Below are 23,225 nucleotides of genomic sequence, written 5' to 3' on the forward strand. Positions count from 1 at the left end.
TGATTAAAACAAATTTTAGGTAAAACTTTTTAGCAATCATTATGTGGTATGTGTACTTAAAAAGAGTTTCCCAAAATCTTCTGGTAACTTAAAACTTTAGAGTTTTGCCAAGTTAAATAAGTCAAATTCATTGAATATCAAGATCATTTCCAAATAAGATAAAATACTGAAACATTGTTATGTTAAATAAGTCTATCTACTTTTGACCTACTACACAGAAGCAAAAAGATAGATTTGGATCTGTTTATGAAAATGTTTTGTGTTTTGTTGAGGAAGCATGTTTCTAAAAATTAAGAAATATATTTGCCAGTAAAAAAAAAAATAAAACCTTTGTTTCTAGAGGTTATGAAATGTATTGATAAATTTGCCATTCTAAAGAATTGCCAATCTAAATTTGCTTACTTTTCAGTTGTCATTAGAAATTAAGCTTCCTAAGGGTTGAGACTTCTAATTAATATAGAGTAAAATAATGTGTTTTCAGTAAAAGAAGGTATAAAGTATACAATGTATTTCTGAGGAAATTAAAAGAAAATGGTTTGTTCTAAAATAAATTGATTATTGAGGCGGACGGGTGGCTCAGTTGGTTAGAGCATGAGCTCTGGGCAGCGGGGCTGCAGGTTCAATTCCTACATGGGCCAGCGTGCTGTACCCTCGCAACTAGAGTGAGGTCAATGAGCTGCCACTGAGCTCCCGGATGGCTCAGTTGGTTGGAGTGCGGGCTCTCAACCACAAAGTTGCCGGTTAGACTCCTTGACTCCCGCAAGGGATGGTGGGCTGCGCCCCCTGCAACTAACAATGGCAACTGGACCTGGAGCTGAGCTGTGGCTTCCACAACTAAGATTGAAAGGACAACAACTTGACTTGGAAAAGTCCCAGAAGTACACACTGTTCCCCAATAAAGTCCTGTTTAAAAAAAAAAAAAAGATTATTTCTGAATAAGAAGAGACGATCTCAGAAGGACAAGAAAAATTGTAGAAAACTTTTGAAATGTTGGGAAAGAAATTTAATGTGTGATTAAGTTGGATAAGATTGAATGAATTTGTTAGAAGTGTTTTTAAAAATAAGCTTTAATATCAATAGTATACTAAGACAATAGTCTTTCATCTGCTAGAAGGATAAAGTTTTCTTGAATTATTGGTCTGCTCCTAATAAGATATTGTGAAAAGTTTTCTGCTGAGAAAGCAAAGATTCTGTGTTTTACCAATTTTTTTTTCTGTGTTTTATGTTGTTTTAGTCAGGTCTTTGATTATCTAAGAAAACTGAATCTTCTCAATGGTAAGAACTAACATTATTTGTCTTTGAAACCTTTTATTGTTACTTTGGTCAAGTAGATAATTAAGCATTATTTCATAATAATCTGTGATCCTGTTTAGTCACGTATCCAAACATTAAGTCTTCTTTATGTTTTGTCTATATAGTGTATAAGTGTTCCAGAAATTGTGTGAAATTCCTGGAAGTCTGGTATATCCTAACGTTAGATGTTAGCTATCATTAAAAGTGAGGCTCACACTAAAAAAACCCAACCTGAGTAACAAGGATATATCCTGGCTGACTTTCATGCAAAGGCAGCAGCAACAGAATCTATAAAGATTATGGTACGTGTGGATGAAGTCCATTCTGCTTCAGCAAAAATGACCCCTCAGAGCCAGTCTTTTGCAATCTTGATGCCCTTGTAACATGGCAACAGTCTGCTCCTAAATCAGAGAAACTATAATGGGGGAAAATGGCTACAAATTAAATGAATAGTCAGAGCTGTGGGAAACCCAAGACAACTGGTTTTTTGCAGCTCTCTGGGGTACCCCATTTTTGGTTTTTGCTTTCCTTCATCCACCATAGTTGCATTTAAGTTGGACTTCATTCAACTTGATGACTCAGTATGGGTCATCAATATATTCTTGTTGTTGTATGTATGTTTTTCAGATAGTTTGAAGCCTTCCTCTGCTGCAAGGCTGATGCCCTCAATAGCAAAGAAACTGTTAGAAAATGTGTTTCCCCCTTGGGGTATACCTTTCACAATTTCTAGTGTTTGTGGTATCCATCCACTTCACTAAACAAGCTATACAAGCCTTGATGGAAAACCTTGCAGAAACTTCTTGGAATTATCACTGACCCTATCACCCTCAATCATCAGGCAAAGTCAAGAGAAGTAATGGAAAAATTGGATTCACAAAACTATTAACAAAAGAAAAAGTCAAGATCAAGAAGAATTAACATGGAACTGAATGAACTCATACAAATGATTATAATTTTTATGACTTTTTGTTTGAAATATTACTGGTTCTTTAATCTTCTGTTTTCCACATACAAGGAAAGCTTTTCTCTTCAGGTACCTATGACTTAGAGCAATTTGGTAAATTGCACCTTTGTGAGCAGAATTGAAATATTTATTTTTTTCTCCTTATTTAATATTTCCAGAATCCAGAAATCAGTATTATTATTTTTATGACAATATTTTTATTTGCATAAATTCAATAAGAATCTGTTCTTGTAATAAGACATCATTGGAAACTGGGTATATTACCAAGGCTTTGACCGGAATGTCATATTTGAAAAAAGACACACATAGACTCAGATATAACCAGACAGCTTTAAGGAACTAAAATTGTCCTATGGAAGCCAATATGATACTTGGAAATATCAGCCTGGTACCTTGCTTACAGGTTCCCAGCATCCTTACCAGCATCCTGCCAGGACCTGTCACTTCCTGGCAGGTGCAGGAACCTCAAGATATTTTGGGGACCTCAAGAAGAGAGGAACTCACCCAAATCTATAGGTATTACAGGGTAAGTGTGATGGCAAATCCTTGCCTTGGCTTTTCTGGCCTCAAGAGGCCTTTTAAAATTCAATCTGAAGATCCCTTATGAAAAATTCCAGCAAAGCAAATTTAATAGAGCCATAAGGTTACTATTTTTGCTGCTCCTATGTAAATAACAGGCTAAGTTTATTGAAACTAGACCTACTTTGCAAACAAATTAGTCTTCATTTGGCTATCTTTGGTAAAAATTAGGGTAATTTTAGAGAGAAAAATTATGATTCAGTAATATACCTTTGTGGATATTAGAGTCTAGTGCTATCCATTATCTCTTTAGGTTTTGCTCCTACCTATGAACTAGACTGGATCCTGAATTATTCTAGTTTCCTCCAATATCTGGCTGATGCTCCAAACTAATGTTTCCAATTTTTCTCTTACCCTTCTGACTTGTAACCATTGAGAACTGAATCTGCCCTTTTCCCAAAGCTATGCAAGCTAAACTGGGACAACTTGATATAAATTTCAGAGAAACCACAACAGCTCACATATGGACAATATTTGTGACTGTTGCAGAAAAATCACCAGAGATTGTAAACCAGGAGAATATGTCAGATTCTCTCCATTTGCCTACTTCACTCCATTTGAAGATGCTTCAAGCCAGACATCTAGAAATCTTCTCAACTGGCTGCCTTCAGAACACAGAAACTGGAATTATAGTCTGATTCGATCATTAAACATTGTGTGGTTTTGTTGTTATTGTTGTTGTTGTTGTTGTTCCCATAGAGATGCCTCTTATTAAATACCTGATTGCTTGCACCATAGGCCTAACTTTGCAAGCCACCTGAAGCATCAACTCTTGAGATGAGAGACAACCATTTAATTGAACTGACCTATTCTCAAGACAGAGACTGGTTTCTAAAACTGATATATGACAATAATGTTTTAATTGGTCTTTTCCTAATGTTTCAGCCTAAAAGTTGTCACAAAAATTGAACTGACTAAAAATTCATATATAGTAAGCCTGTCTCTAATCCACTTCCCTTCTCTAGGGTACATGATGGACATAAGGAAGGCATTGCCACTTTGGCATCAAGGGACTTTAAACTGTTTTGTTTGCTCTATGATATTTTCTGAGAGAAAAATCCTGATCAAAAAGGGGAAATGAGGAATAGAGTGAAGCAATAAAATGGAGTCGCTGTAGTAAATTGGTAAATTAGTAAAATCAAGTAGGTTGAGGTATGAAGAAACAATTCTATTCTAACTAGCCTGGGAATTTAAACTTTTTTTTTTTTTTTAAGTTTTTATTGGGGAGGAGGAACAGGACTTTATTGGGGAACAGTATGTACTTCCAGGCCTTTTTTCCAAGTCAAGTTGTTGTCCTTGCAATCTTAGTTGTGGAGGGTGCCATTCAGCTTCAAGTTGTTGTCCTTTCAGTCTTAGTTGTGGAGGGCGCAGCTCAGCTCCAGGTCCAGTTGCCATTGCTAGTTGCAGGGGGCACAGCCCACCATCCCTTGAGGGAGTCAAAGAATCAAACTGGCAACCTTGTGGTTGAGAGGGTGTGCTCCAACCAACTGAGCCATCTGGGAGCTCAGGGGCAGCTCAGCTCAAGGTGCTGTGTTCAATCTTAGTTGCAGGGGGCGCTGCCCACCATCCCTTGTGGAACTCGAGGAGTTGAACCAGCAACCTTGTGGTTGAGAGCCCACTGGCCCATGTGGGAATTGAACCGGCAGCCTTCAGAGTTAGGAGCATGGAGCTCTAACCGCCTGAGCCACCGGGCCGGCCTGAATTTAAACTTTTTTGAACTTTCCAGCCCTGCATCAATGCCTGGATATACATCAAACCTCCAGGTAATCCTCTAATTACCTTCTGTAGGTCTAAGGGAAAAAAATGTTCATGTATCCAGATCATGTGACATCCAGTATCTAGAACACTGATCATCCAGAACACTGGTCATCTAGAGCACTGCCATCTTGCACCAATCCAGAGGCTAAGATTGCAGGATTGATTCTTCTCAGGAATGTAAGGAGGTTATAAGAACCCTCAGCTTTTCTTTCTTCTTTGGAAAACTCTGGGTATTGCCTGGTTGTGTTTCCAGTTTGCAAACCCTAAGACCTTTGAATAAATCTTTATTATTTATTTCTAGCAAAGCCTCTAGGCTCATTTTGAGTTTGTTCAAGAAGTGTGATCTATGATTTGCAAGTCACTTATTCTCTGAGTCCCATTCTTTTGATGATATCCAGGCTGGCCAGGTGAGGAATGGAAGAGAACAGAAGGGTCCAGACTCTAAAATTACCATGAGAGTAAAGAAAAAGTATGATAGAAGTGAGGCTGTAAGAGCCCGAAGAAAGAGTGGTTGCTGTGTATTGAGAATGAGTTACTGCATTGAAGACATAAGGGGTGGATCATAAAAACATATGTAACTGTTCAATATAAGAAATGCCTCAATGCAATACATGGTTAACTGCCAAATAAATGGCATTATAGACAACATTACAAAACTTGGAGGAGCTTGGTGGAGACAGCCATCATTAGGTTCCATACATGTATTTGACCATGTATCAATGAAAATATTCCTCTAGAATCTCACTTGAGCAATCTTTGTTAGAGGGTATAATTGCGTAGGGTAGATTCTCTTGGCAATTCTTTGTGGGAAATTTAGTTACTGAAAACTTGTAGGGCCTTTCTTAGGGCCTCATTGCTAAAGGATTTTAGCTATTAAGTAAAAGGAAAGGTTGTAAAAAGAATATAATAGAAAATAATTTGAGGTTAAAATGCTATTTGAGAAAATTCAATCTCTGCACAAAAATTCACTTCATTCCTCAATTTCTTCTTTCCTTTAAAATGAAGTCACATGAAATTTGCTTTATAAGACAGAACCAGCAAGGAATACAGCCCAAGAAATTTACCACGAAATGGAGACACATATGTGTTTCAGTTCTAGGAAAACTGTGTCTTGCTAACTTTCTTCCTGAATTTCTTGGTTCCTTACATTGAAAAGCATGTGGGAATCTTTCCCTTTGCTGAACTTTCTTTTTGCTTTTACAGTTTCGCAGTTTCTCCTAACTGAATGTTAAGCACCTTCCCCACATCATTGCTAGTATTCAAGGCTATATATGTCCACACAGCATTAAGCGACCTTTAGCTATCACTAGTTCAGTCGATCAACACATTTACCCAACCACATAACTTAGACCCTTTGGGGGTTTTCCAGTCTATTTTAATCTATTTAAACCCGACACTGGCAGATTTCCATTTCCTTTGTTCCTTGTGTAGACTTGGTTTATGCCTTTTGGTCTCTAAAAAGGACAGAGAAGAGGCAGCAGTTGAAAAATGAGATTGGCAGTTTTAACCAAACAATTTGGTCAAATAGCTTTGATATGCTAAACTTGCTAGCTCCTCCCAGTGTACCTTTCTGATTTTGCATCACACCACCACATTGAATCCCAAAGGAAACCAGGGTAGTTTTTCAAATTGAAAAGAAAGATAGGCAAAGCAGTGTAACCGTTCTTTTAAATCATCTCCACGGATTCATTCTGCGAAATGCAGGCCTTCATAAATCTTCGTACACCAGAGACCTTTTAAAAACGAGTAGCCGAGAATACTGATCCTATTCTAAAGAGCGAAAACAGGTGATGTCATAACGCACAGCCCAGTGTGGTCACAGCCAAGGCCGGGCGGGGAGCTGGGGCTCCAGTAAGCACAGAGCTCTGTGTCAGTGGATGAAGCAAGTTATCTCCGGGGCCCCGAGGACACCGGTGAGGACCCGGCACCAATCAGGTTCTCGCTCGGCGCCTGCCTTTGTTCTCACTAGGGAGCAGGTTCAGCGGCGTCTGGCGCCGGGAACGTGCCCTCTACCCGCACGCGCGTTGCTGGGCCCTTTGGGAGACCTGGCTCCCCCTCTGGCCTTGTCCCCCTCACACCCTGCCAGCCAGAGCTTTTCCCAATTATATCTGCCTTCTCTTCCCAGAGCGTGAACAAAAAATCCTGACTCACCATTTTTCAGCTTTGGAAGAGGCCGGTGCAGCCCAACAGTTTTAAAAGGCAGTTATGTTCTCTAAACCTTCCCCCAAAGCACGGTTGTGTGTTCTGCGTGTGTCTGACGAGCTGCCTCAGAAAGGATTTTTGGGTGAGAAAGCAAACCTGTCTCTTTGGTCCCTTAGTGCTGGACAAATAAAGGAACTTTCATTACTGAGAGGACTGCGAAAACGGGCTTCACAAGGAGAGCAAACCGCGAAACCAGAGATTTTATGTCTTTTCCCCACTAACTCCATTAATGGTGTAAATGTATCGCAAACATGTATCCCCTACTCCGCCCAAGCCTTAGGTAACTGGTCTTTTGCAAAAAGAGTTTCACGATAAATGATGCAAAGTTCTTGAAGACCTCCTGGATGCAAAGTGTTACGTGACTGCGGTCTTCTTTACAGCTAAGCTAAGAATTGGGCTGAGAGAAAACCTGACCACTGCCGTGAGTGTCAGAACGTTTTAGCTCCTCACCCCACCCCCTGCCACCTCCCCAACCTTTCACAAGAAATCAGGAAATATTCAGCTCGGTCTTAGAACCACTAGCGAGCTCTAGCTCCCAGCTATTTATCGCACTCCCTCACCAGTTCTGCAGGGACCTAGAGAAGGGGGCGTGGCTTGCCTTGGCGGAGGGGCTGGGCTTCCAGGGAAGATTTGTATATGACACGACCGCTTCCTTCTATTGGCGGAGCAGCACAAACTGTATTCCCTCCCACCCTACTAACTAACTAACCCGCCATCTCCCTTCAGTTCTGAGCCTCGGAGATAAACTTAACTTGCCCGGAGATTCAAGGCGTTCTCGGCCTCTCTGATTGGCCGACGCCGCTCCCAGCCGAGCTCTAGTTACTCATTGGCGGCGAGCTAGCGACCCGGGGGCGTGGCCGGAGCTGTCCGATTGGCGGGAGGGGGCGGTCCCGGACCGTGAAGGTGGTGAAGGTGGTGGAGAGGCGGGGGCGGGGCCGCACTGAGGCGCTGCGGCGGCGGCGGCGGCGGAGGCAGCGGTGGCGGCTGCTCGTCCTAGCCTGGCGGGGGCGGGGGTCTGGAGAATGGGGGCGGGTGGAACAACGGGCCGGTGAGGAGCAGCCGCCACCGTCTCCGCCGTCGCTTCGGCAGCCGCCGCGGTGGTCGCCTCGGACAGTGTCGCTAGCTCTCGGACCGTCGCCTCCTATCCTGACATCCCGCCGGGAGGAGGCTGAAGCGCAGCCGGCGGCGCAGGGACGGTCCGGCTCCGCAGCGGCGCGGGCGGCCGCAGTGACAGCCCGGCCCCGGCCCGCCGCCCGCCCTCGGTGCCCGCAGCCACGATGAATCGGGGTGGCAGCAGCCCGTCGGCCGCCGCCAACTACCTGCTCTGTACCAACTGCCGGAAAGTGTTGCGGAAGGTACGGGCTCGGCCTGGGGTCCGGCTGGAGAGGGGCGCTTCCTGCGCGGCCGGCGCTCAAGCTGCTCGGCCCTGGGGCGCATTCTTGGGGCGAGGCTCAAAGGGACCCCGGGGCACCTTTCCTACGCCGAGACCGAAAAAGGGGGCGTGGGGTGAGGGTGGAAGGTTTAGACTGCTGCTGCTTTTTATCTCTGCCGGGACCGACGCTAGTCCCGAGGGATTGGAGATTTTGGGGGGTCCGGGGGAATGGTGCTTGTGTTTTGTTTTTCGGCTCATCTTCTTACCTTGAAACCCCGGCCTGGTCCTCGGGCTGAGGGAGCGAGGGACCTGTTCGATCCTTCTCCCGGTGCTGTTGATGGAGGTCGATATGAAATCAGAACGGCCAGGTCTGGTCTTGAGGAACCTGGCTCCTTCGCTGTGGCTAACTCTTGCGGGTGTTTTTGTTTACTCGCTTGTTTCTTCTTTCTGCCTTCCTTGCGCTCTCCCCTAACACCCCCTTTTTACATTCTTTTGATAGTCCTCTTGTGTCTATAACTCAGTCATGAAAGGAACTGGTAAAACAGCTTGAACTTTATGCCCATGGGAAATGCTATTCGACCTTACAGTTCCTCAGGCTGGGGTTGGGGGAGGAGACTGAGATGGAAGTGAGTTATCCCTCCCTAGCAACCCCCTCTCTCCCCGGTTTAGGTCCAGAAAAATCAGACGCAGAATCAGCTTATTGCTTCCTAGAGTGACTGATAAAAGTTTACTCCAGTATTGTTTAGCTCTCTTGGCTTAATCGCTCCGTTAAAGGAGGGGGAGGGGGTGATGAGATGTCGCTTTAGACCGAGGAAAGCTTTTAATCAGACTTGTATAGCGGCCACTGGGTAATATTTTAATCGTTTATTCTTATCCAAACTCTATTTTTACATTTCGTTAAGTGGAAACATTAGTTGAGGTGTTTCTGTTTGTCCAATACAAATGAATTAAAATTGCTGAGCTGTGCAAATGCATAGGGACTAAGGTGAATACGGCACCGTTTTTAGTCAATTTCCCTAAATACAGTTCAGTTGGGGTTGTTCTTTATATACGTATTAAAAAAAGAAAGAAAGCATGTAAGTAAGCAAGCTCAAATATTTGCGCTCTTTGTCCTAAAACTGTTTTTCTTCCTCTGTGGGTCAGGCCAAGTGCCAATCAAAGTTGTTTTTCAAGCCTCTTTTCCCTGCAGTAGGGCTGCTGCTTTTTTTTTTTTTTTTTTCTGTTTTACTTGAGAGCATGAAGAAAGCAAAGGGATTGCAGATTTGAAGTTAATCGAACAATTAAATATGCCTTAAATTGTGTTTATTGCGTATGTTTTTCCTGAAACAGATTTTTATTAAATGTGCATGTTGAGTATGTGCAGTTATTTTTTCCCCCATAAACTCTGGGATCAAATTACAGTTGATACTTGTTCAGCTCATTGTAGGGCAGCTTGTGAGAAATGCAATGGATCAGAAGTGCAGATCAGCTTAGTTGAATGTTAACGCTTTCACTTCAGGGCCAGATGTCATCTGAATTAAGCTTTTTAAAAAATGGTTATTATTATTTCCTAACTTTAAAAGTTTCAAGTTATGTCTTTATCGTGAAAAAAGTGTTGTTTGAGACACGTTTGATTAAACTCATGCCTGGTTAAAATAACAGCTAGTTGGTTTTTTTGTTTTTTGTTTTAACTGAATGGGGGGGGCAGAGCTATATTGATTTTCATTTTTTTAAAGGCTCTGGCAATTTGGTAGGCTAATAAAATGTTTGGAGGTGATATTAGGCTTCAAAATCTATTTTATTATTTTTTTGAGAGAACCATGGCTATGGATTCATCACACTTTGCTAGCATTCTTTATATCTTTCCCTCAGCTTTTAAGAAATTATTTCTATTTAGAGAGAGCATCCTCATCTCTAGCCATTATTAAAAGAAAGAGCTATATAGAAAATGGGTATTCACTATTTTCATATTTTATAATTGCTTTGCACACCTCTGCCAATGTTACAATTTTTAGTAACTCCAAGGGGTATTTAATATTGATTCATGCAGTAGCATGCAATGACTTTAGATGGAAATGGGACTGTTTGAGCCAGTTATGACATGACTTGGCAATATTTCTAGCTTTTTTAAAAGTACTATTCTTAAGTGCTCTTTTATATCAAGTGTTTAGTGTTTTAAATTTTCAGCATTTAAAAACAGAATGTGAGAGTTTATTTCTAATAAAGAGATGGTTTTCTTTTTAACTGAACATTATACTCTAAGTAAAATTCATCAACAACTCTCAAAGTGTGATTTTCTGAATTTATCTTGTGTTTTCCACTTAATAAAGTGTTCAGTAATAACCAAGTGAGTCACAGAATTTTGAATTTTTGTTCAGTGTAGTTCATAATGGAAGAATGAAATTCATGCACACCCAGTGTGAATTACTCTTTGCTGTTATAATCCTCATTAATGACGGGGGAAGAGTCACCTTTATATGTGGCATGATGCCTCTTTCTGTAAGTGGCTTAATTTGTTGCCGTGTGTTGAATTTGGAGCATCTTCAAAAGGAACTGGATTCACCTTCACATGAAATAATTTGGTTTAACCCAGTATCTGAAAACTGAGTTGTATATTGTATGAGAATCACATTTATTCTTAGAAGTTCCTTTACAATTTTGATTTAGTGTCCTCCAAAATAAAGAGTATAATGTGGAGTAAAATATTCAAAATATTTTATTGAACATACCTAATATGAATGTACCTAAAATAATGAATATACCTAATTTAGTAATCATAGGTCAGTAAAAAGAATGGAAAGGTAAGCCATAGAGGGTAACAAACTGTCCTCAAGTCTAAAACTCCTACTAAGCCTAACTTGATCTCTTATCAATGACATAATTCAATAAAGTTTTAAGTAAAAGAGAAAATGCTTCTATTTACTTTGGAAAAGTTAAGAATTTTGAAGTGTAGTACATTTTACATGAATAAATTCCAGGGACAACTAGACAAATTTTAAAGTGGAGTGCCAAACTGCATTAAAAAAGGTAGGTAACAGTCCACTCATTTTCCAATAAATAAAAGGTCTCATATTACAATGTACCTTGAGTATTAAGCAGTTAGTGCTACTGAAGTGACTAAAGCTCTGCACTATAAGTTAAAGGATTTAACATTGAAAATTCTTCATGTGTTTGGTTAGTTCCAGTGATAGATATTTGTTGGTTTTTGCAGTTTTCCACTTTGCTTATATAATCACTTATTTTGACAACTTTTTGATGGTTTTATAAATGAAGAGACTGGGAAAATAAAATGGGAAATATTAGATTGAACCATATGAATCTCATTTTTTATCGTCAAAATTGTCAGTTAGTAACAATTTTATATGGTTCAACCAATAGCATGGAATTGCTTTGACTATGGATTAGTGGCTATTCTGCCTTGGTTAATCAGGTTTCTTATGTACATAATTTTGATTGTTAAAAGATTTTTACTTCATTTTTATCTTAAATGAGTTAAGCAGATATTAAGCAGTGAATTTATAAGAGCAAATCATTGTGCAATGGATTTCAAACTGCTTTTTATGGAACTCTAAATGCTTTAGTGTTCAAAAATGCTTGAGTTGGATTAAATTTTTAAGTACATTTAAAATCATAGCTACCCAAAAATATGTTTTACCAAATTTTAACATTATTTAAAAAATTATTTTTTGTTACAAGATAATTCTTGTGCAGGCCTTGAATTAAATATATATATATATATATATATATATATATAATATTTGAACTTTTTTGTTAATATGACATTGATGAGAAAGATTGTCATTGATTATGAGAGCACTGGCTTTTATTAAAAAAATTCTAACTATACATATCTACTAATGCTAAATTTTTACTTGTGAGAATACCAACTCATTATTAGTAACTTATTTTATCACTAAAACTTATAAAAATCATTGTTTTGTATACTTATATCTTTCATAGTTAAGGTTCAGTATAAGATTTCATTTGTAAAAGGAGTTCTGCTGCTTCTCCCACCTCCCAACCGTCAAATAATTAAATTGCTCAAATATAACTGGTAATGTAGTGATACTGGAAGCCACAGGATGTCCTCATAGTAAGGTCTTTGACAGGTCCTTTAATTTTGGGCAGTTTAGTTAACTTCCTTGTAGCCTAGTTTTCTCTGTAAAATTTAGATAATTCCTACTTGCCTTACAGGTTACTGCATATCTTGAGAGAGGTAATGTGTGTTAAAAACTTTGTAAACCATAAAGTACAACTGTAAATATAAGAAAGAACAAGACAAGCCTATTTATTTTCCCCTTTCCCAGTATACCTTAGTTCTTTATGTGTTGTGGCAATGTATTTCAATACATACTGAGTAATTTCATTAGTCTTCACTTTTCTGTCCTATTTATTTATTGCCTGTAAATGCAAGGTAAGGATATTATGCTTTTAGTTAGAATGATCAACATTTTTTGTTTGCATATTTCTATTTGTATCCTACTCCACCCTCCCCCAAATAGTAATCCAATGTATAGCTTTTGGTTTTTCAAATAATAAAATAAAATTGTCTTTTGGACTCTTCAGCAGATGAGGGAAATTGACACTTAATTCGAAAAGACTAAGAATTAAAGATGATTCTGTTTAATAGAAGTTGGGGCAAACCTAGGATAAAGCAAAGACTTTTTAATTATTCTAATTTAGGAGAAGAGATATGGAAGTTAAAGTCTCTCAGCCTTTTCTCCCTGTCTCTTCATCCCTTTCTTTTTTCCCTTTTGAAGAGATTGGGTTATAACTTACATATGTCTAAACCATCACAGTTTTTAATGTTTTCACATTATCTCAGTTGATTCTCACAAACTCCAAAAATTTAAGTGGCATGACCTCTCTCATACAACTAGTAAGATGGCCATTTAATTCTTAATACTGCCTCTAGAATAAACTAAACTGTATTCGAATTGTCCCCTGCATTATTGAGGTTGCCAGGGATTATCCTCACTTCCAACTTCAGTCTCTGTGGAATGCCTGTAGATACTTAAAACTCTCCAGGTAATCTTGGTTGGAAGTATGAATTTTAGCCACTCTTTGACATATTATTGCAGATCAACTGAAGGGAAAGGAGAGGAGTTAGCTGCCTATTTTTATGTAACAGTTGTTTGATTAATTCCTTAATAAGATAAAGCAGCAATTATCAAATATGATCTTTAGACCCTGGGGGTGTTCAGGACCCTTTCGGAACTCCAGGGGGGTCAAAACTATTTTTGTAATCATACTAAGACTTTATTGCCTTTTTTCACTGTGCAAAAGCACTGGAGGTAAAACTGTGCTGGCTCCTTAGTATAAATCAAGGAGTGACACCAAACAGTAAACACTGTCTTCTTCACTGTCATATACTCATAGTGGGAAAAAAATGCCAGTATTTAAGAGAGTCCTTGAAAAGGCAGTAAAAATTTAAATTTTGTTAAATCTTAACCTTTGAGTTTCCATCTTTTCAATATCCTGTGTGACAAAATGAGAAGTGCATAAAGCACTTCTGCATAGCAAACTGGTTGTCTCTAGGGAAAGAACTTGTGCAGTTATTTTAGTTGCAAGCTAAACTAGCCACTTTTTAAATGTAACCCCATTTTTATTTAAAAGAACACCTGTCAGACAAACTTTGGTTTTTCACATGTGGATATCTGATAAAAATTTTCTTAAAAATGAGTAATATGATCCTAAAAATTCAAGGAAAAAAACTGGCAATATTTATTGCCAGTAAAATTTAAACTTTCAAGGAAATAATGGAATTTTGGAAAATGTATATCTGCCATCATTAGCTTGAAAGCTTCCCAATTCTTCAAGGTTGTCCTCTTAAGTGATATAATCGATGTGATATTTTTTATGTTGTGTAACAAAATGTGTCAGCATGGGGAATATCTGCATAATTCAATGAACCAATATCTTCAAAATGACCAGTGCATAAAGACATTGCTACTGAGGACCTTTCTTTCCTTTTCACCTAAGAACCAACCAGTTAGAGCACAATGGACATAATCTTTGCTGTCTGACCATTATTTTTATCACTGATAATGTTGTCTGTTTTCCTTGAATTTTCAGGATCGCTTTATTCAGTTTTGAGAAAATGCTTATCAGAATCATACAAGGGTAAAAGATCCATTCAAAGTATAAGATAGACAAATGGATTTTAATATAGAGGATAGAAAGTTAAGTTTACTGATAGACTTTCAGGTTCCACATTGCGCCTCACCTTTAAAAAGCTCTACTTGTCAAGTTTTGGTGTGGTATCAAAAGAAGAATATTCACAATTATCTTTTTCGTTTTCCAGCTATATATCTGTGTAAGGCCATGTTTTCCTTACGTACTTCAATCAAAGCAAGAGATTGAATGCAGAAGCAGATATGAAATTCAGTTGTCTTATGTTAAACATTAAAGAGATTTGCAAAAACATAAATGTTATTCTCACTGTTTTTGTTCTGGAAGATTAAATTATTTTTATGAAAACATGACTTATGTTAACATGTAATAGATTTATTTTAAATGAATTAATAAACATTTAGAATGTTCTCAATTTTAATTTCTAATACAGTAAATGTTGGAAGTTATATCCTACACATAAACAAAAGCTCTTTGGGGTCTTCAATAATTTCTAAGAGTGAAGGTTTTTCAAGACAAAAATATTTGAGAACTGTTGAGCCATATTTCCTTGCAGTAGTGTGTAGTACATATAAAGGTAATTCTCAGGAGTGTCTGTGGGGAAAATTAAAGGTTAATTTCACTGACAGAAAAATGTGGTTAAGACTAACCCAGTCACCTCTATTCTGTGGGGGGATCATGTAGATACTGCCTAGCATCTTTTCAATGACATCCTAGAAGCTTCTCTGCTTACCATAGTAAGATTTAGGCTAACTAGAAATGATCTTCATCTAATTTTTGTGAGCATATCTTTACCTGATAGAAACCAGGGAGGAAAAAATACAAACCTCTTTAGCTCTAAAGGAATATTCTCCTTAGTACTATGTAATGGTAAAGAATAGTCAGATCCAAAGATTATGTCCATTGTGCTCTAATTGGTTGGTTCTTGGCTGAAAAGGAAAGAAAGGCCTTGAGTAGCAAGGTTAGCCTTTTTATTTTTCTTGAAAGCTGAGAAGTGTGGGAGAAGCAACAGAAGAAGAAGGGACAGGAAAGAATCAGAAGAAAGAGAAGTATCTATGTAGACTACTGATAAGAAGCATTGTTACAATAAAGAAAAACCACCTCTGTAGGCAGGAGATAGAGGACAGCCGTGAATGTGGGAGTCCCTAATATTGCAATCCTCAGAGGTATAGGGCATTTTCCACTTTGTGTGTGTGTAGGTGTGTGTGTGTGTGTGTGTGTGTGTGTGTGTGTGTGTGTGTGTGTGTGTGTGTGTTGCGGGGTGAGGGGTTACACTGTACACTGCCATGGCAGCCAGCAATTCAGTGTGGTTTTGAAGACAGAGGCATAAGGATCTATTTACTCTATCTGATTAGATCTGGTTAGACCTGCAAATGACTACCAACCAGTATCTAAACTGTCCCTTAGACGTCACTGGTGGGAATGGGGATGGTGGGAGGAGGTGGAATTCACTATATACAGTAAATACATTGCCAAGCTAAAACGTTTATTCATGTGTCTCATAAGTCACCTTAAACCTATAAGTAGATGTGGTATAAACTATTTAAAAATATGTATATATCCTATATCATCTAAACAGTTAACATGTAGAATTCCTATTTGCCTTTCAAAAATTTTCTTCAAAACTGTGACATCTTCAAAAAAACCTTTCCTAATCTTCAAACTCTTTTCCTTTTCCCTCTATTCCCAGGACTGCCATGCTATCCAAGTATACTGCATTTATTGCACTTAGTATAATACATTGAATTAGAATTAATAATTTATGTCTTTCCCCTACCATGTTGCCTCTTATTTGGAATCTGGTTAATGGAAATTTTATTTTTAGCAAAATGGGATTTTGATTTAAAGATGTGTTTCACTTAGAAAGATTGGCAGTGTCTTTATATTAGATACAATATAATCTAATAAAAAACTTCTCATTTTCCAAAATATGTCTGTTTGTTTGCTATATCTGTTCTTTACAGCCATATTTTGTTCTCCTTACCTAAAAGGAACACTTTCAGAAGTTCAACAGCAAGGATTATTTTATCTTTGTGACCATGGGAATGTTTCAATTAAATATTGTACGACTTTTTGGAGAGAATTCTATTGGGAGGAAGTATGTTAGCCAACGAAGAGGGTCAGGACACTGGCCTTAGCTGTTGGTCCTTCTCAGAATTATAAAATGGCCATTGCTTTGATATGGACACATGCTCCACCTCCTGGAATCTGCTAGTGTTCTATAAAGGATGGCTGTTTCAGAGTAGTTTAAAGGCATATTTTCAAACCTGCAAGATTCTCTATAGGCCATCTCCTAAGGTTCATTTCCCCATAGAATTCTGGCTAAGCCATTCCTTCTTCCACCTCCCCGCAGCTCTTTTTCTTTGGAAGTCTCCCAAGCCAGCTGTGATATCCTTGGCCAGCAGGCACTCCCTTGGTAACTGTGAACCAGAGAATTGATCGTAGGCCTGGACTACCCCTTAGCTAGCTAGCCTTTACTTTTTTAGATCCACCCACAAATGAGTCATTCATTGGTCTATGGGCCAGGATATTGACTACCTCCTGAGGGACACATGAATATTACAGGATATTCACTGAAGTATTGAAATGCCTTGCATTTTGCTGCTCAAATCTAATAAGGAATGACAGGCATTTAGCCTTAAGTTTCATAAAGAATGTATTGAACATACCATATATGAATAAGGATAACCAAGTATAAAAATGGCTGATTTATTGCACCAAAGATTTCTCAAGTATAAAAATATATATATTTGAATAAGACTTATTTGCCCTACTAATTAATAGCTACTTGTAATGGAAGTGTACATTCTCATTTTTAGATACATGTTTTATTTTTATGTCTTTATTGCAAAGATGGAACTAGCCACTTGAAGAAATGAAATCTGTCTTTCCAAATATGCATATATGTCAGATTTATCTCATGGGTAACTAAAGCTAGCTTTTTGTGAAAGATTATTATAATTATCTGAGACTATAACTCTTAGTTTTGAAATGCATTTTATAATATCAATAACAATGGTAGCTTCTATTGAATACTGCCTATGTGCCACACATAGACTTTGCTAAGTATTTAAGCTCTACATATATATCACATTTAATCATCATGATGAACCTATGAAGAATTATTACATTTTATGGATGAAGAAACTAGGGCTCAGGGAGCTTTAGTTACTTGCTTAGGTCATAGTACTAATAAGTGGCAGACTCAGGATTTGAAATCAGGTTTAACTTCAAAGCCTGGCTCATTTTATGGGTATAAACATTGTGTTACCTTACATCCTACATGTTTTTCTTTATGGAAAAGACTCTTACCAAATGTAAAATGAATGAAACTTAATAGGACCTGATTATTTGAGAGATTAATAGGAGTGGTTTCAAATTCAGATATTTTATACTATTTTTTTATATTAGAAATGCAAAATTTTTTACTTGTAATACAAAATCAATTGAAAACAAACTGAAGTTTTCATTGAACAGTTTTGACCTATTGAGCTAGCTTAACTAGCTCTTTTATCTGTGTAAATCTGTTGCTAATTATATGGCCATTCTTTTGTAATCCCAGAATGTATTTTTCCTAATTCCTCAGCAAATTTTGACTTCATCCTTTTGCCAACCATCATGAACATTCTTTTGATTTTTTTTCTTCGATCATTTAAAAACATGAAACCCATTCTTAGCTCCCAGGCAGTACAAGAAATGGCAGTGGGCTGGATTTGGCCAGCAGTCTGGAGTCTGCCAGCCTCCTGATGTAGCAGAAAATACAATGAATTTGGCATCAGAGGCTTTGGTTAGATGATTTTTCTGAATTCTGATTTGCTCATTATTAAAATACAGATAGTAATAGTACCTATTAAAAAACATTTCTATGTCATTCTAACTCATTGGTGTACAAAATTAATCAGAGCTGATTGTAATAAACTGCTATTTAGAAGGACCTGGATGGATACCATATAATTTGGGTGGATCCAAAGTAAAACTTTAAAATTTAATCTGAATATACTTGAAAGCACATTTGTCCAGTCATTTAGCACTATAAACAGAGTGCTTTTTACTTCTTGAAATTGTCACACCTTGTTTGATTTCAGTAGGAGTGCCATTACGTATTACAGAACCTTAGATTTTAATTAAAGTTACACTTTGACAGTTTTCCGAAACATAATTTATATGAATAGTTTGGATTGATATGTCATCGTGCAAAATTAATCACTCAAGAATTTGAATGTATTTTGTGCATGTCAGAGTCTCCATTGTTGGGATTTCAGAGCTCTGTCTTTGATGTCTCTAGTGAAGAGCATATATGGTAGTTCTGTAGATACTCTTTGTCCCTACAGATAGGCAGTGCAACAGGCATAGTCGTTTTTCTGTAGTAAATAATTTTAAAGTGTTGAACTCATTGTCTTGTTCCATTAAAGGCCTAATTCCCTAACTACCTTCCTCAACCAGCATTAACATAGTGTCACTCAAGAAATGTGTCATATAATAAGTGAAATAAACACATACTGCAGAGCTGTCCCAGGTAGGACATACCCAAATGCAGATACATGAACGCTGGTGCTGGGGAGTGTGCATGAGGGGTGGGTAATTCAGTGGTAACAAACACTTCCTCTGCTGAGTAGAAGTGGTGGCTGTCAATTGGAAAAAGAAAAATTATTCAAAATACATTTTATGGAGATGAGCTTTGAAAATTTCACAGTGAGCATTTAATCAGTGGATATAATAATGGCACCATTTATCCGGGTTGCACATTAGTAAAGCATCCGTATATGATGATGTTTCCCATGGTTGAGATCTAATGATACCCAGAGCAATGACACAACCAGTGCAATGTGCAAGATTCAAACCCTATTCAGTCAACCAGATTTTTCATTGAAATGAAGATGAACACTGTGCATTTTAATGTGTGCTTCAAATTAGATCTGGTAGGGAGTTCTTTGGACCAACTGTTGTTATGATTGCCTATTGTGATTGTATGTGGGAGATTTAAACATACATAGCCTAGGGATTGATATGGACAATCATTCTTGTTCTCTTTTATGAAGTAATTACTAATCTGATGCACTTGGTTTTAAAAAACAAATTCCCACGACATATAAGCAGCCATTAATGGAAAATATTTTACTTTGCATTGATGTTAAACTTGTAAATGTAAGTACACGACATCTATGTATTTTTTTTTTTTTTTTGCATCCTTTACTATGGTCTTTATTAAAGCTACTGAAGAGAACATATAAGTCATAATGGCAAATGGAAAGAATTGATAATAAGTATCTTTATGATAACTCCATTTAACTTAAGATATTTATAGAAACAATTGGATTTTTAAAAATACTGAGTAGAAATTAACTTATGAGTCTGCCATCAATGTGCTACAGTGTTGCCTCTCTTATTTTAGAGTGTCACTAAAATTTAACCTATGTGGCAGTGTGTGTTTATTAATTTTAGCTTTTAATAAAACACTGTGTTACCATTCATGAGAGGTATTCTGATGTCATAAAAATGAAGTAATTTGTCCTCTAGAACACCTAACTCGTTCATCACTTTTTCAGTGACAGGTAAGCATTTCATGGCCATAAAAGAGGAGTGCATTGTTATTATAAAAGGCCATTTCCTTTTATTCTATCTTTATAATCATTTTAATGCATTTTAGTGTTTATGGATAATTAACTATTTGACAGGACTGTAGAGCACTTGAACACTAAAATATAATGTGCTATCAGTTGTAAATCAATTCAAGATAAAGGATTTCTAAAATGAAAATACAAGTCAGTTGGAAAGCTAGATTAGATTCACAGAAGCTTGATACAGACCCTTTCTGGAACATATGTAATGCATAATTGCTTTACAGATATTTCTAAGAAAAATTTACATTCAAATACTAAGTTCCTCTTCACAGTATTATAATACATACTTGCTTTTCAATGCCAGTTGAATTCACAGGGGACACAAGCCATTTACTGCTGGTCAGGGGTTTATTTTCCTGAATGTCATTGTAACTCACAGTTGCCATCCAACCACTGGATAGCAATTTTTAGGAGTTAACTTGGTCTTGATTGAATTAATATCCTTTCCAAATTGCTATGATTGACTCCCCCAGAGACTGGAGCTATTGTGTTATTTAAAATGGTTCATTTTGGGAAAGACTGAAGTAATTTATTAACAGGGGATAACAATTCTATAGGCTAATAAGTTTGTTTAAGGTGTAGGACAATGATTCTTGAAGAGAGGTCCTGGAACCAGCAGCATCAGCTTCACTGGGGAGTTTGTTAGAAATACAAATTTGGGGGCCCCACCCCAGACCTGCTGAAATCAGAAATTCTGGAGGTGGGGCCCATCTGTCTGTATTTTAACCAACCCTCCAGGTGACCCTGATGTACTGTAAGAATTGAAAACCACTGATCTGGGATTATTAACCAAATGCTTCCACAAATCAGAATTGTGTGTGTCCATTTGATTTTCAGTATGCACTATGAATTGTTTGAGAAATGGTAAAAAGAGGAAATTGTTTCAAATTAAATCAATACTAAATCCCTACTTCTTATAGATATTAATGACAGTACCAGCTCTAGGTCAGGAAGATTCAAAATTCCTTTTGTCTGTCTTTAAAATATAGTTAGATTTGAGACCTTCAGGTACAATATGCTCTAACCTTAAGAAAAATATGTCTTATTTTATTGTTCTTAGATTCTGAACTTTAGCTTAAGGAGAAAAAGAGAGTTGGGTTTTGGAAGCTTGTTGACTGAAATCAAGTGAAAATATCTCTTGGAATTGCTTGTTTACATAAAAGTAAGTGTTTTGGCACTAACATTGGTAAATTCTGATGGGTCTCTCCATCTTAGATTATTTTTACTTCAAGGAAGATTGATGTTGTAGGCTTTTATGGAGAAAAAAATTATCTTGGACTTTTTTGTTTCTATTTTTCCATGTTTTTAAAGATTTATTTTTCAGTTGTAGTTGACATATATTATTAGTTTCAGATGTACAACATAGTGATTAGCATTTATATATTTTAAGAAGTAATCAGAGTAAGTCTAGTACCCATCTGACACTAAACATAGTTATTGCAATGTTATTGACTCTGTCCCCTCTGCTGTTCTTTACATCCCTGTGGCTATTTATATAACTGGAATTTGTACTTCCTAAGAACATTTTTTTCCCCTTAAACAGGAGAAATAATCATGTTTGTCCTAAAGATAGATTTAGGATTGATAACATTGGTTTTTAAAATTGTTTGAAGTCTCTTAGACAAGATTAAATATGCATGTAAATTATGGATATTCTTTTTCACCTGTAAACTGGTAGCTTACTCTTCAGTTACAAATGGGGTGTCAGAGAGGCACATCAGGAAGCCTAAAAATAAAAACAAAACAAACATAAGGAATGTATATTATACATGGGCCTTAGATAAATCAGAAGTATAAAAGATTGCTCTTTGAAAAGGAGAGGTTTCAGTTAGTTGGAGTTTTAGCTAGGATAGTGAATACAAGTAATTTTATTTTGATATTTGGTTGCATCTAATTTTGAGGTAATGGGAGTTTCCCTTATATTATCTCTTGTTTAATGCTAAAATTTAACCTCGGTTGATCTTAACTCAGGAAAGATAATGGACTGTATTAAATTATTACCCCTCCACCCCCACCCCACTCCCCAAATCCCTTATGTGTCAGCTGCCCCAGAAGCTTATGTAGTTTCTTAATTCTAAACCATGGAGAGGGATGTTTTTCTATTGACCACTTTTCTATCCCTCTTCTGTGAGGAAAGGACTAATATAGTACCTTAAATAGAACTGTCTCCATGGCAATGGGCAGTCAGCTTTTGACTCTGAGACTCATAAAAAAGGAAATTTAAAAAAGCATTTTCATGGTTTAAAATAGCAGTATGGCAAATGTAAGGTTTGAGAATATTTCCTGTCAGTTATTGCATGACTGATTAAGCTAGCATAATAAAGTTTTTGTTTTTTTTACATAACACTTTTCATCTGAGTATTTCAAAAGGCTATACAATTCCTTCCCTTAATTAATGAGTGTTAATTATTATCTTCAGACTAATAGAAAACTTGAGAAGTTCAAGTTTAGGTTTGGGGTCCATGCCTGAGAATAAAAGGTTGCCTAGGTCTGGTTGTAATTTTATTCTCATAAAGATTAAAACTCCTGACAAAATGATGGGTCATTCTTGATTATATTTAAGCAGAATTATCTCTGGAACACTGGAAGCAATGACAAGATTAAAAATAAAAGCTTAACAATTTATGCCATTTTTTTCTAACTGGTTCCTACAATTTGGGGTCGACGGATCACTTAAAAGATTCTGCTGGCAACCTGCCTCCCTTGCTCCCTCGTTCATTCACACCCACTTAAGAGGCAAAGCCCTTGGCTTTCTTACTCCTGGGCCACCAAGCCTTCTGTAAAGGTCAGTGCCAGTGCTGTATATTGGGAGCTAAAAAATAAGAACACATTATCCTTTGTAATCTTCTTTTGTCCTTTTCTACATTTATTTCCTCCTTGATTAAGCCTTATCTCAGTATAGGGTTAATTTCCAGTTGAATCAGCTCTCACCTTTAAAGTATCATCAGTAAATGCTTCATACTCTGAGGTTACTGTTAACAAAGGAATTGGTGAAACAAATGATGTGACATAAATACACTGGACTACTGGATAATGCTTAGGATGTAGATCTATGTATTGAAGGGAATAGATGTCCATAATAGGTTTGAGTGGAAAAGGCTTTTCTTCCTAAAGGATAGGAAGTTTTTCATTTTAATTTTTAAAAAGGTAAAAAGATACATGCAAAAGGATGGACTCCAAAATTAATAGTATTAACTTCTGAGTGGTGGGATTACTGGAAATTATTTTACCATCTACTTTTCTTCATTGTCTTTTGTTTGTTTTAACAATAAAAATGTTTTATAAAAATTTAAGAGCTATTACTGTTTAGAAATAATAAAGTGAA

General features: G+C 37.2%; 1 protein-coding gene and 1 long non-coding RNA gene across 3 annotated transcripts in view; one reads left to right on the forward strand and one right to left on the reverse strand.

The window, feature by feature from the left end:
* The window catches only part of LOC141572201 (uncharacterized), a 130,649-nt gene extending 114,411 nt beyond the window's left edge, over positions 1 to 16,238 (reverse strand). Inside the window, exon 1 of the long non-coding RNA XR_012497428.2 lies at positions 8,435 to 16,238. This is a non-coding gene — a long non-coding RNA (uncharacterized LOC141572201). The remainder of the gene's footprint in view (positions 1 to 8,434) is intronic.
* SESN3 (sestrin 3) overlaps positions 7,739 to 23,225 on the forward strand; it is a 64,663-nt gene continuing 49,176 nt past the window's right edge. Inside the window, exon 1 of one of the 2 annotated variants that reach the window (XM_019737544.3) lies at positions 7,739 to 8,151. In XM_019737544.3, coding sequence (XP_019593103.3) covers positions 8,074 to 8,151 — 78 coding nt within the window. In that variant the 5' untranslated portion in view covers positions 7,739 to 8,073. The remainder of the gene's footprint in view (positions 8,152 to 23,225) is intronic. The other variant, XM_019737543.3, reaches the window with a different exon arrangement.

Source organism: Rhinolophus sinicus, chromosome 14 (assembly GCF_057876585.1).
Source record: "Rhinolophus sinicus isolate RSI-liver-muscle chromosome 14, RSI-T2T, whole genome shotgun sequence".
NCBI lineage: Eukaryota > Metazoa > Chordata > Mammalia > Chiroptera > Rhinolophidae > Rhinolophus > Rhinolophus sinicus.